General features: G+C 32.9%; 1 protein-coding gene across 1 annotated transcript in view; it reads right to left on the bottom strand.

Moving 5' to 3' along the window:
- Positions 1–15,195, bottom strand: part of CCDC91 (coiled-coil domain containing 91) — a 322,822-nt gene that overhangs the window by 47,325 nt on the left and 260,302 nt on the right. The window contains exon 12 of the mRNA XM_034646529.1: positions 12,236–12,349. Coding sequence (XP_034502420.1) covers positions 12,236–12,349 — 114 coding nt within the window. The remainder of the gene's footprint in view (positions 1–12,235; positions 12,350–15,195) is intronic.

The raw sequence follows: 15,195 nt of genomic DNA, 5'->3' as shown, positions 1-15,195 counted from the left end.
AATTGATATTGAAAAGTCAAGCAATGTAGGATAGTATACATTTGCCATATTTTCTCGTTTTGGCATTTTGTGAAAACCTTTACCATAACACGAGATAGTATACGCTTATCAGTTTGGTCACCGTGAGGGAGAATGCCTAAAGTGTATTTTCTTAGCTTCTTTTTGTATATAGGTACATGATCAAAAGTCTACCAATCAGGTTTACCCTCATGAAATTTCAAAAAGAAATGAACAATCTGATGATGAAACTCCAGAAGGGACCTCCTTACTGGTCAGGGTAGAGGCAGGACTTCAAGTTGTGAGATGCAGTGGTGTAAGTGGGGAAGGGAAAGCAATGAGTTGGAAGGGGGGCATTTGGTGGGCAAGCAGCAGCAACGGGATTTTCTCATTAGGTCAGTCCTATGTCATGGTTTTGGCCTTTGCTTTTGGAAGCTGAGCTTCAAAACCTATTTCTCTCATCCCAATAACCTCTTAATTAATAAACTCCTTTTCTGCTTAATCAGAGTCAACCTCTGTTGCATAAAATTAGGAATTCAATCTAAATTTAAAAAATAGACAGTTTTCAAATAGACCAACAACCCGTCAAATATTTATAGGATCTTAATTAGGTTAATCTTAAATTCTCTGCTGAAAGGATGCAATGATAAAAGAAGTTCTTAGAGGGTAAATTCATGTGAATGTTGCAGCTTTATGTATAAAACTAAGGATTATGGAATCTCATGCATGGAATCTCACCTGAACCAATCAATGATGGGAATGAATGAAAAACTACAAGAAAAAGAATATAGGATAATAAGTATCTTTAAAAAATAATAAGAAGAGATATATACTGGTACATCAATCTCACAGAAAGAAAAGTAAAATTATGTCTTGCCTATCCATTTAATATTCCTATTTTAAAAAATAAGAAAAAATAAAAAATAAGAAAAATTGTGTGATAATTTAGTCAAAGACTAAGTCAGACATGTGATTCACCCATAATCTAATGGACTTCATTCAAAGATAATGTGATGATAATAAATGATGTATCTGTTTCCTCTCTGTTACAGACTTGAGTTCACATGTATTAAATAATTGGCCTTCCTTTAAAGAGTGAGCACAAAGCTTCCAAAGCAAGACAGGAGCACAGAGAGGTCATGTCAGTGCATATGAATCAGCAATGAACAGAATGTCAAGGAGGTTTTCTCTGTTTTCATATGAGAAGAAAAATACCGCATCTCTTAGAAAATGATTTTTTCATGCTGTTTCCAAGGCACTATTAGTTACAAACCAAATTGTTATTTTTGCTATTTTTTCAAAGGAAAGAACTGACGGCTGAGGAGATACATATGATGGAAAACAACTATATAATAAATCAAGTAGTTTAAATGTAACAACTACCAAGTGTCTTTTAGTAATAATACCATCTGCTTTGTACTGAAAGAGATTTTGATAAAGAAAGGAAATAAGAAAATAGTCATTAGAAGTTTCAATTAAAAAGCAGCACATGAAAAATAACTCATGTCTTAACAATTTATATATTTGAAAAATAAGTCAAAGAATGGGAAGCAACAGACATTCATAAATATGCAGGATAATACAAAGGACATTAACCTATTACGGAGTAAGCCTACACAATCCTATAATTTCTACAGTCCAATTGTTTAAAGTACACGGAGAAAGTGATTATATTTGTAAATGTTTCATAAGAAGCTCTTGTAGGTATCAGTGCAAGGCCTGAATTGTTATTGTTCAATCCTTGTATCTTTCTTGTAAATGACAATAATTTCTTCTCTCTACCTAGCAAGATAATTAAGAATTGAGAGCCACTAAGAAGTGTCAGAGAAGTAAATACTAGGATTATACTGCTCAGCTCCATGCTGAAATAGAATAAAATGAAGTTAAAAAAAAATATTATCCATGACAACATAACTTCAAAATTCAACAAAATTGGTTTTCAAACAGATTATGTTGGGATTATGACTCAGTTTTCTTAATTTGCTACATAAAAAACTTGTTTGCAATAATGACTTGTATATTTGGATCTATTTTAAAGGACTGAAATAACTCTGACATGTTACTTTTGTTTCATTTTTTAATTCCTAGAGGAAGCATGGTTTTAAGGGAGTCTGACATTAGCCTGTATGTGAGTAGAAATGTGTACCAATTCCAAGAATAAACCCATAAGGACTTTAATGAGAACTAAAAAGAATAGGCTAAGAATTTTAGTTTCAAACACAGTGTTAATTGGACAAAGCTACAGATAATACTACCTAGGAGTTAGACACATTTTTTAAAAAAGCAAGACAAAGTTATTGTTACCTTATCACTGCTATTATATAAGCTGGTGGTGGTTTTAGCTTCATAGCCCAATTCATGCTGCGCATTTTAGAGAAACCTCATTTTAAGACTTTGTCCATCTTTTACTACCACCTAATATTTCCTAATAAAATCAGGAAAACATCAGGCCTGTTTTTTATATAAATCAAAACCTTAAAATACTGAGGGAATGAAATGATATTTAAAATAATCTAAACCAATAGTCTTTGTTAGGGTACTCAAAAGTTCACAATAGGTGAAAAATCTACTTAAAAATAAAAAAAATCTACTTAAAAATAATTTATAAATTGCATGTGATACATAATTGCAAGCAATTTCCCAAGTGAGGTGTATGTGACTGCACACTCCCCAGGCTTTTCTACTTTTCTTCCTAATTTGTCTGGATGGAACCAATTTCTCTAATTTATGTAGATGGAGCGTGTATAAGTAGAAAGGTATATTGAAAGCCTGCTAATGGAGAAAGTGACAATCCTAGAATGCCATCTGAAAAATAACGTGTAAAGCAAATTATCTCACCAGACTTCAGTAGTTACTGGGTAATCTCCCTACATGGTTTGCAGTCAGACAGAGCCAAGTTTAATCTTAACTCTCTCTTCTACTGATCTTGGGCAGTTATCAAATATCACTGACTCTCAATTTTCCTTGTCCCTAAAGTGCAGATATTATTTTAGGGTTGTTTTGAGGATTGTGTGAAACAGTATAAATAAAGCAGCTACCATGGTATTTTGGACAAACTTGATGTTCAAGAAATGGGTTGTTGTTTTGTATTGTTTTCTGATATAGAACATTTCACTTCAACAACCTAGATTCCACTTAAGTTAAACATTTCTAGATATTCCTTCAACACTAAGATCGTATTAAGATCATGTTTTCTGGGTTTCTGTATTATTGAATTCCCACAGTAACTTTTTCTAGAGTTGAACAACCTCAGATCTTTCAAACACTTCTCCTAGGTTATATCCTCCATAGCTCACTCTAAGAACTCTGATTTCTATGAAAATACCAATATATTTTCCTAAATATGGAACTCAAAACTGGGCACAGCAGTACAGTGAAAGCACCGTAAAAGAAGAAGAGAGTGGTAGAATGCAGACTCCTGTTTTCAGGATCTTTTCTCTATTATTGAGTATCTCATGCCCTTCCAGTGCTGGGACTGTCCCTCTTCACTGGTTCTAACCATTGTGGGCTTTGATAATCATCTTCGGATACTGGCCTCACCCTAGACAGCACCAGGAAACTGCTAGCATAAAGGAAGTTGACAAGGCTAGTTGGTGTGATGCAGAGAAAAGAGTACAGGATGAAGAACTGGAAACTCAAGCCTCGGTGACACTATTTACTAGAAGTAACCTTGGAAGAGTCAACATTTCTACCATCTCTTTTATTTTCTGGTTTGTAAAAACAGCATAATAACCATGCAGTTGATTATAAGAATCAAATAGTATATGTAAAAATCTTTATTAATTTTAGTTGCTAAATGATGATGATGATGATGATGGCTATGAGGGGTAAGCTCTCATTATCTCATTTATCCTGGGTCCTGAGCACAGAGCTCAGACTATTAAAGATGTTCAACATTTCTTTACAGAATGGAAAAAACATTTAGACAAGCTTCACAGTATACAACCTAGGATGGAATAGGAAGGGCACACTCAGAAGCGTGCCGTATAGATATATGGATAGATCAAGATGTTGGCAATTGGTAATACCATTTCACCCTTCATTTCTTTCTAAATAGTGTAAGAGCTGTGGCTGGAGCAGCAGAGTGAAGGCAACTGGAGATCCTTAATAAATAGTTCATGAATGAATAAATACTTTTTACCTTCTAAGATTAGCTGAAGGGCAAATCAACATAAACTTAAAAAATCTTTCCATCCCCATTGCCCCCAATAATCTGAGCTTAATGAAACAAGACATTCTAAAATTGCAACTAAAAGGCAATATCAAGAATCTAGAAAAAGGCTTTTTAGTAAAATCTTTATAAATTAATTTGGTTGTTTCTGTAAGAGACTAAATCCTTTGGTTTCTCACGTACTATTACTTATCTTCTTTTTACTATATAGCCTAGTCCATATTTTAATTTCTATCCAATTGAAATAAAGAAAAAAGCCACCCTGATCACTCTAGACTTAAATGATCTTCTGGATTTCTATTGCAATTATGTCAACATAATGCATTTGAACTTTATTCAAGCACTGCCATGTATTATGGTGTTTACTGTTGCTTCAAGCTATTATTTTGTCTTTACATAATTATTTAATATGTCCTTATACTTTCCTTCCAAAATTTAAAGAACATGTGCTCCTGGTCCTCCACAGCTATTTGATGTGGTGGATACTACCCAGTGCCATACAGCTAACAAAAAAGAAGCATGGGTCCCTGTTAGCCTCTTGTTCTTAGCTTTTAACCTGAAATTTACATTTCTGACCTATTCATAAACTTCTGTCCCTGTTCTTTATTGCTGCATCTTGCCCACAGAGGTAGATTGCTGGTTAACAGCTCAGACTTCAGAGCCAGACTATCACTTTTTTTTTTTTTTAAGATTTTATTTATTTATTTGACAGAGAGAGACAGCCAGCGAGAGAGGGAACACNGACTTCAGAGCCAGACTATCACTTTTTTTTTTTTTAAGATTTTATTTATTTATTTGACAGAGAGAGACAGCCAGCGAGAGAGGGAACACAAGCAGGGGGAGTGGGAGAGAAAGAAGCAGGCTCTTAGTGGAGGAGCCTGATGTGGGGCTCGATCCCAGAACGCTGGGATCACGCCCTGAGCTGAAGGCAGATGCTTAACCACTGCGCTGCCCAGGCGCCCCCAGACTATCACTTTCTAGTTTTATGATTTGATGGCTAATAGTATTCCTGTGAGTAATGAACACACACACACACACACACACACACACACACACACACTATCCTTAGACAAGGGCCTGGAATATAGTAAATGCTACATAAGTATTAGCTTTCATCATCACTGCTACCATCATTTCAATTTTGAGGCCTTTGAAGTTACTGCGTCCTCTAGGTCTGACCTCTGGTTTTCCTTCTTAACCAGTTTGCTCACCATTTATATTATGAGATATTTAGCCATTCTGAGTAAAAGCTTCAGTTGGTTTGGCCCATCTCAAAAGTGATACTTAACTTACAAGCCTTCAATGACAGTATATCCATCAAGCGTGTCAATTCCTAACTGCCATAATCTATGACTCAAAATTGACACTTTGTTGATTTGTCCTTGATTTGAATCAATTTTTATCACTATCTAAATTTTAAGAACTTTAGTATAGTGCACCAATGGAGAAAAGTCATCTGAATATTTAAGAAAAAGTTAAAAGCTTTCACTGAAGAATAAAGCCAACTGTCATGGTAATAACTCAAGAAGTGACTGAATAATTATTTAAATGAATATTTTAAGTTACTACACAGAGATAAACATTTTTAGATACTAAATGACCCCGATGCAAGTATTTACACTTAACTGTATTTTGGTTTAGAAATTTTGTTTTTCTTTAAACAAAATACTATCCCCAAAACACTTAAAGGGCACATTAGTTGCTATACCTAATTAGTTCTTCTGTGTACATACTAAATTGTCATTTTAATTCTAAGTTGGAATATATGTTATTTCCTGAAACAGATACAATGGGCTATGATGTTAAACATTAAGTTGTATCTATAATATCTTTTCAATTACCCCCTGCTCAAATGGAAATGATCAATAGTGATCTGCCTCACCAGAGACCATGATTTTTCATGTGTGAACAAATTTTTTCAAGGTTATTCTTATGCAACTGACTATGGCAAAATAAGATCAAGAAGACTTAAAATATAAAGTGGAGAATGGCAATAAATTTTAATTTAAGGTATACGATATGAAATAAGTTTTCAAAGAGTCTAAGATGAGGAAAAAAAGTAAATAAATTTTTAGACCACACCTATATAAACTATGAAACCTTTTAAAACCTATTTACCTCACTGGTTTCACTAATCCCTTCTGAATTAAGTTTTCCATTCTTTAAATTTAGAGAGGAGGACAAATCAATGACCTAGTGAAATATTAATTGGCAAAATGATATGCACTGGCTATTTCCAAATCTATATGTCTTTCTATGTATTTGTTACTGTACCATTTGAAATGGATGAAATTTTATAAATTTGGAAGGTAAATTTTTTATGAGTTAACTTGAAATACAGGTAGTATGGAGATTTAATTCCCTTTGGCATCAAAATAAGGTATGAATGAAAGGGCAACAAGTACATAAGAGGGTATACTCATTTTAATATGCCTTGGTCAGATAAAAGCATTTTCTTATATGAGACCCAAATCAAAAGTTATAAGGGCAGATGCTTTTTGCACAGGCAATAAACAGCCTGCCCCAAAATGAGTACGAGTGAGTTAATTAGTCTAATTAATTAGAATGAAAATGAGGCAGAAGGCTGGGAATGCCAGAAAGTGTCATTTTCCATGCTAATGTATAAATAATGTATAAAAGAATTAGTATGATGCAAGTTATTTACGCCAAGAATTCAAAACCCCTTGAAAGATTTATCAGTTGTCATGGAATATGTTACACATAGTGTTGATAGATTTTAGAGCTGTAAGAGACATTAAAGATTAGACAGGGCAACTTCCATATTATTAAGAGGAGAAAAGTAAGGCACCATAAGATATTAAATAACTGTCTTGAAATCATGTTTAATTCAAGTAACCGGGAACTGATCACAGAATTCATTTTGGCCAAATACTACCTTTAAATAACTAGTTTGAGATACAAATACTCAAGAATATGTAGCAAAACTGGATTGAAAGAGTCCTTTTAAAATTAAGAAATTCTGACAATGCCTTGACCATAAAAACTCTGAAGTGAAGATAATTGCTCCTTAGTCTTCTCTAAAGATCTAAATTAAAAGGATCCTCTAAAGTGAAGATTATTTTCCTGGAGGTGATTTAGAAAACACAGGGCATAATTCTGGTTCTTAAGAGGAAAAAAAATAATCTTTTATTACATTTGGACAAGATTTTATTTTTTAGGAATCACTGCTTGGCTGTGAGTAGTTGTTGCTTGCTGAATGTTATTCACACTTCCTCCCTCATAGCAAGCTCATGTGTAACAGTCTTAACTTGTGGGATGAGTTGCAACACTCCATTCTAATCCAAGGGCCATAGGTCATTATAAACCACAAATTCTTCCTCTCTAGGGAAGTGTCAAGGGATGTGGTCTTTCCTATCTCATTTTTCTATAATCTCCTTTAGTCTAAAATACAGTTTATGCCACTAATCACCAGATTTAATGTTATAATAATACCTTACCTGGCAATTATCATCGAGAGAAAAATCTTTCCCAGATTGGCACCTATGGAATTTCAACTGTCTAGTTACAATGAGGCATAATGAAAGAAATATTTTAAAGGCCTGACAGGAAGACATTTTCCCCACAAGATGATTTTGATGGTCCAGAACAGGAGTTGATAAGCTTTTCTCTATAAAGGGTCAGATGGTAAATATTTTACATTATATGGCCCTAATAGAATCTCAAACTGCCCTGCTGTTGCAGCATGAAACCAGCTAAAAAATGATACATAAATGAATGCGTATGGTTGTATGTTTCAATAAAACTACAAAAACAAGTAGCAAACCAAATTTGACCCACAGGTTACAGTTTGCAACCTCTTACGTAGAATTTATAATTATTCAAGAAAGTTTGGACCAAAATTTAAGTTTCAATGAAATACAGTTAACGGCCTTCCCAATGCAAATCACTACACTTGAAGATACCTAGCTGACTCTCAGACAAATTAAATATATCTTAAAATCTTTTCAGGTTTTCCTATTTACCTTTTCTTTGGATTGTACAAATCATAGTGAAGATTTCTAAATTTATTAACATCCAGACAATTTTGGGGGCACCTGGGTGGCTCAGCTGGTTAAGCATCCGACTCCTGATTTCAGCTCAGGTCATGATCTCAGGGTGGGGAGATGAAGCCCCGCATGAGGCTCTAAGCTCAGCAGGAAGCATGCTTGAGATTCTCTCACTCCCTCTGCCCCTCCCTTTGTGCTTATGCATGCTCGCTCTCTCTCTCTCAAATAAATAAATAAATAAATCTTTAAAAAAAACAAATTTTTATTGACTAATGGAAAATTTATAAGAGTTGAGGCCACAAAACAGCAACTTTTCAATTCCATGCTAACCGTGAATTCAATATAATAATTATTTCTTCTGGGCTTAACAAGATAGATTTTTACAGAAGATTAAAAAGTCCCTATTACTTAGAATACTTAAAAGAAAATCATTTTTATCACTGGAACAGACCCATTATTAATTTGAATTATTTTTCTGATTGATCATTTAGAAAGCTCTCTTTGTTTGGATATTTTGGTTCCATACTAATTGTTGGTTATTATTATGACTTGGACTAACAATAGGAGTACTATGTATCCAACTTAGTAAATAATTTAGTATGCAATTTCAGTGTAAATTACAATTCAGTTAATTAGCACATGTATAGGTAGCCCCTTTGTCCTACTGAAGGTGTTTAGACCAGCTGAATAGTATTTATAAAATTTGATGATATCTCTATTGATTTAAGAAAAACTGAAATGGCATTTAAAAGTAAAACATTTTCTCAGTATAATTTTAATTCTTCTACAATTTTAATTTTAATTCATGGTAGAATAGTAATACTTAAAAGGATTGGATAACTGATTAAAAACTTGTTGACTGCAGACACACAGAAAAAGCAACGTTATTCACTCTGGTGATATGTGATTCTACTGCATTTTATCCTGTAGGACAAGTTATAAGTTATTTGAAAAGTTAAGCATTTGGATTTTTCATTCTGTGGTTCCCTATCTTTTAAAAGTAAAAGACTAAAGGGAAAGATGTAGGGAAAACAGTCTTCATTTCAGCCTTTTAGTGAATTTGGTAAGGGTAAGATGATGTCAAAGGAAAAATTGTTTGGGACAAAAGACATATAAAGACAGGAACTAACACAACATTAGATTTCTTCTTCAAAGATTTCTGAAAACTTCAAAAGAGGAAGATTACTTCACAGGCTGGACTGTAAGCCCAGTTGGAACTAAGGTCTATAGGGCTTTTGAGGTGTCTAATGCTAAAAATCTCAAATTGACTCTCTAGTTAAAAAAAGCTGGAGAGGAGAAAGGAAAATTTTTGTTCTGGAAAAGTGTTCTTCTCTGATGCAAATAGAAATCCATCTTACAAAGGAAGAAGTAGAGATGAGTTGCCCTAATTTAGTCTTTTGGAAAGAGACAAGAAGAAGATTATGAATTTGCTAAAAAACTTTTGTTTCTTCTATGACTTTATAAGCTATGAGATATCTTATTTTTTGTGAAAAATTTCCAAGCCCAAAGATATTCATTCAAATTAACTTGAAATACTGAAATCTAGTTTTGGAAAGAAGAAGAGTATAGAGAATCTAAATTTTTAAAAAGTTATATAAAAAGAGGTCTAGTAATTAGTTGGTACTCCATTTCAGATATTTTATCCATTTTTCTTTTTTATAGTTTTTCTGTTTGAAGAGATGGAAACATTCAAATATTAAAAGTATTCCACAATGTGTTATAAAAATAACTCCCAAATCCCCAAGTGGAAGTAATAAACTTCCTACTAGTCTACTGATTAAATCAGTTCTAATCTTCTGTGAATCTAATAACGAGTGGAATAACTTTTAGAATCACACTGTAAACTTCAGAAAAAAGAGAATGTCAAATATTAATCTGAAAAGCACATTTTTCATTAGCAAAAAAAAAAAATAATGCTAGGAGAAGTTTCTGGGTTTTTTCCCCTAACAATGCAGGAAAATGATAAAAATCATAGCACATATTGTTGAGTCCTTACTTTAGCTGTTCTATTTTATTACATGTTTATTGTTAGTGACAATTCTGTAAGGTAGGTATTACATTTATTCCCCTTACCATATACAGGAAAAAGCATAAAGAAGTGGAACTTCGGTGCAAATAGAATCAAATGTCCTGATTTTGTTGCTGTTATTTAAAGAATGTTTCTACATGTGAGAACTGGTTTACCTAATAAAAATGAATACTAATTCTTTAATAGGATTTGTAAGAACACACAGATTAATTGGCAGAGTTCATTGTCAATCCTCTTCAAGGGTTAATTTGCTCACATAGGGACCGGAAAACTCCTAGAAGGGCATTTCTTGCTCTCATCTTAAACATTTCTTATGGCAGCCACATGATTCCTTTTGATGGGAAAGCAATAGAATTTTGAATTTTTTTAAGAAAAATCTTCCATTTTGACAAAAAAATACTAATCTAAAATAATGTGATGTATGGGTTTGCTTTGTTCTATAATCTCTTGTTCAGATTTAGAGCTCAAGTAAAGATTGGTTCTATATTATTAAGAAAGCCTGATAGAAAAGGATACACGCACAAGACACCTTGAATTTATTTGAAGTCTACATTCTTTCATTACTGCAATTGCTGTACATATGTGGAAAACATCTATAATTCCTTTGCTGCATGAGTATTTTTAAACCAGATTATTGAAAATAGGCATTTTGGGGATACATATGGAAATAGCAGTTTTCTGAGACTATATCACTTCCTAAAAAGTTAATTGACTATTTTTGGCTCAGAATTTTTCTTCAGAAGGTTAGGCACCTATCAGGAATTTACTTGGGTGAAACTGCTTTTAAAAACACCTGCATAACATGCACAAAAATTTAATCCCACACAAAATGCTTCTATGAATGCATAATTCACCTGGAAAGCTTAATTAGCAATTTTTACTCTGCTGACAAATTCTCCTTTGCTGAAACCTAATGGTCGCTACTGAGGGGTGAGAATTTTCTTTTTATCATATCAAATTTGACTTCAAATTAAGAGTGTGGAATTAAGCTGGTGTCATATGCTTTTACTGTACTCATAGCCTTTACTTAACTGCCAACTGAAGGGTAATCTTACATTTTCTATTTATTTTGCTATTTGACCACCAATTAAGTTTAGATATCATGTGTCAAATTTCCTCATAAACACACTGTTTTATGCTTTATTTATACTTTTATGATATGTTATATTACATAACACACATGGTAGATGTTATATAATGTTTATATTACATATTTATACCTAATATTATATAGTATATAATCCTTAAATATATTCCTTTTATAATATACAATATGTTATACCAAACATACAAATAAGACATAAAACACCGTGTATAAGAAAATTTATTATATAACTTATTATGTACTATATTAGAATATACTTATTACAGAGATTCCATTAAACATCTTATGTGTTTCTTATCTTAAGTTATTACTTAAGACTAAAGATCTGTTGAAAAGACTACAAATTAAGTTTGACCCATTCTTTTCAGCCACTGCTCAAACTCACACTTTAATAAGACCACAATGCACTGAAGTGGCATTTATTTTGTAAGGCTTCAATATGTATTTTGAATTCTTTGAAGCATATTCTGAATTATGTTTCTGAAATGGAACTATGACAGAAGAACCTTAACTTGCTAACTGTATAAGTCTACTAGAACCAGAGTGGTGTTAACACAGTCAGAAGGCCTAAAGGATGTATGTAAATTTCAACAACTAGTGTAAGAAATTAACAAACTTATGGCAAAAAAAAACTAAAAATCTAAAACTGCCTACTTTCTTCATGAGGTAATTAAGTTGGATATGCTATAGGTCATTTCTAGGAGTTTAGCAAGAAGTTATTCAGTGTTGCTTTTTGTTGACAGATGGAATTTACGTTTAAAGATAGAACTATCAGAATATATAATTATATCAGAAAAAGAATCTTGGAGATTCTTAAATTAGATGACAAAGGACATTTTAAATATTTTAAAATGTCATGTTATTGTATGAAAGCCAATGTTTCAGTTTATGGAAGCACAAAGTAAAGCCCTTCGAGGGATACTTACTCTTTTCTGTTCTTTTACATACTCTATCAATTCATCTCTTGTTCTCTTCACTGCCTCTTCCACAGCCTTTTCACTTCGCTTCTGCTCTTCTATTATTGCTGCCTTAACAGTTTCCTGTTTGTGGAAGGAAGGGAAAAAGTCAGGGAGGTATACACTATGACATGTTTGTGTCCATTTCATATACACTAAAACTCCTCTGCGATGGGTTGAGCTCATTCCATTCAAAGTGTATCTTTAAACAGGAATAAGAATTTGCAAAATCTTTTAGGATGTTGGAGATTCCACAGAATTCATTTTTCTAAACTGAGGGAAAGGGAAAAGAAATGGAATAAGCCATTTACTGCAGGGAGCGCCTGACAGACTCCAATGGCTTCCTTACCAACCTTTCATTTGATGTTTACATGATTGATTGCCTTCCTGTACTTTGCACTATCCACAGAAGACTTCCAACTTGTGTTTATTCTTCCAAGAACACCCTAATGGTCTAGCTGTTTTATTCACGTTTAATTTTCCCATCATACAGTAATCAAGTGTGGTCTGGGTGAAGATTTACAGCTAGTTTGGTCCTTCTGCCAGGTTAAGATGTTAAGAGCTGGACACCATGAATAAGAGGTAAAAATTCCACCCTGTGTGCTAATATTTGAAATGAGGAATCTGGGGAGAAAAGTGCTACTTCCTATTTTACTGAAATTTTAATCAAGTACCTTGGAGATTTCAGAATTTCAGATGAGAAAAAAGGCTGAAAAACAAAAAAAAAATTCTGAAAAACAAATACAACACTTTACAGAAAGTGCATTTTCTGCTAAAATAGCATATCATGGATTGGATAAATGCCATAAAATAAACTTCTCTAACTTGCACTTATCTATATAGGTAGCATCCTTCTTTTACAGGCGATCAGTTAGAAAATGCCTTGAAATTTTGCGGGAGCATTTGCTTCACTTTGTTAGTCTTGAGGACTCTTCGCTTTGTAGTGTATACCTGTTTTTGTCTGTTTTTTTCCCCAATTAATTTTAGATATGTGTATATAACCCAGGAAATATGAAATAATATTAAGAATTTCCTATTGTAAATATATGTACTGTAGAAAATTTGAAAATACAGAAAATTATGAGAACAAAACAATATACACACATCTTCACACCTGGGTATAAAGAAGGTGGGGCTCGAACTGTACATAATACTTTCTAACTGTCATTTTACACTTAAAATATATTTTGAATACTTTAACCCATTATACAGTCCTTCATAATATGATTTATATTCCTTGCAGGGATATGTAAGAATTTATCAATCCTTATTCATGTGTATTATGGTGGTTTTTAATAAAATAAAGCAGTGATGAGCATCCATATAATGTTTTTTGTGATGCATGTTAGTTATTTCTGTAAGATGAATTCAAGAAGTAGAATCATTTTGGACAAAGGATATAATTTTCGAGTTCTCTTGTAGCTTCTGACCTTTGTACATATTTTTTTTTCAATAAGCAGTCCATGGAAATGGCTGTTTTCTTATATCCTTGATTACATTTAGTCTCATTAGTTTTTAAAGCCTTTGCTTATTAGGGAAAGAATGACATCTAATTTTATTCTGTATCTTAAAAAGATTATTATGTGATATTCAGCATGTTTCATAGAAATATTAGCAGCGTACATACGATCTTTTATCATCTGCCTGATCATATCACCTCTTTCCACTTCAATACTAGTATGCTCATTATTTTTTGGATTCCTTTCTTAAAATAGAAAATGAAGTCACACATCTGCAAATCCCTATAATGGCAGTAACTTTGAAAATGTTACCATTTTATCTTCAATCACTGAATACAATAAGCTTTAGTTCCACTGATAAAATAATAGAGTACTAAGTTGTTTCCTTAATTATTTGGAAAGATTTGAAAACCCATGATAAATGTTCAAAGACAAAAATAAGAACAAATAAAATTATTTAAAATAACATCATCTACTATTACAATTCTTGCTGGTTTCACACTAATTTGAAATTTAAAATTTTTCATATTTTGGAAAGGTAAAAAATCTTACTAAGCCCCCTGAAATACAACACATCGATAGTTCTATAGTAGAGAGTATGAACATTCACACTATGTGGGTAAATTAAAAGTATAAAAAGCTTCACATCAGCTCAGGTCAAGTTTTGCCAACAGTTGGGTTATAAAATCCTTAGCTTTCAGAGCTTTTGAAATTTTAGAACTGCAGATAAGAACTGCAGACCTGGATTATTTGAATGTAAAAGACAAATCCATGTCACATTAAATATCAACCAGAATTTCTAAGTAGCAAGGGTTCTATCAGTAAATGTGACCAGGCAAAACCTCAATTTAAATAAAAGGGATATGTGCAGAAAAAACATGAAGAATTAGCTAATCTGTTCTTCCATTGGATTTTGGGGGGCTGAGAGTTTATTATCTGCTCAATCCACATTTTTGAGGATCCTCTTTGCTTTTTGAGCTGATAAAGAACCATTTTCAAAAAAAGTTTCTTAATTCAACTCTCCTCTCCAGTTGGGAATTAGATGACAGTTGAAGTTGTGAAATCCATCCTTAAAAAATACTTGCCAATAAATAAATTCCTTTGAATATAATACAAAAAGTAAAGTTTAAGCCATCCACTTTCTAGTCAGACCAAATGCTGACTTAGTTGGAAAAAATTAGTGAATTTTATGTGCATGTATGCAAAGTGCCTGTGAATATCTGCCTGGATGTTTTGTTGAATTCCCTATGAGACATGAGAATTAGTCTAAAATAAAATATACCTCACAAGGAATGAAGATTTGCCACCAATGAGTATATTCAAATAGGTGATTATAACGAGTATTTTCCAGAATATTTTAGTGATGGTTACAACATTGGAACATGGTATATTCTCTAAGGCAGGTTTCTCAGCCTCAGCATTATCGACAATTCTTCGCTGGGAGTTGTGGGGGGAATGTGCTGGGGTAAG

Source organism: Ailuropoda melanoleuca, chromosome 16, assembly GCF_002007445.2.
Source record: "Ailuropoda melanoleuca isolate Jingjing chromosome 16, ASM200744v2, whole genome shotgun sequence".
Taxonomy (NCBI): Eukaryota; Metazoa; Chordata; class Mammalia; order Carnivora; family Ursidae; genus Ailuropoda; species Ailuropoda melanoleuca.
The sequence above is the reverse complement of the archived record's forward strand: the minus strand, read 5'-3'. Positions and strand labels throughout refer to the sequence as shown.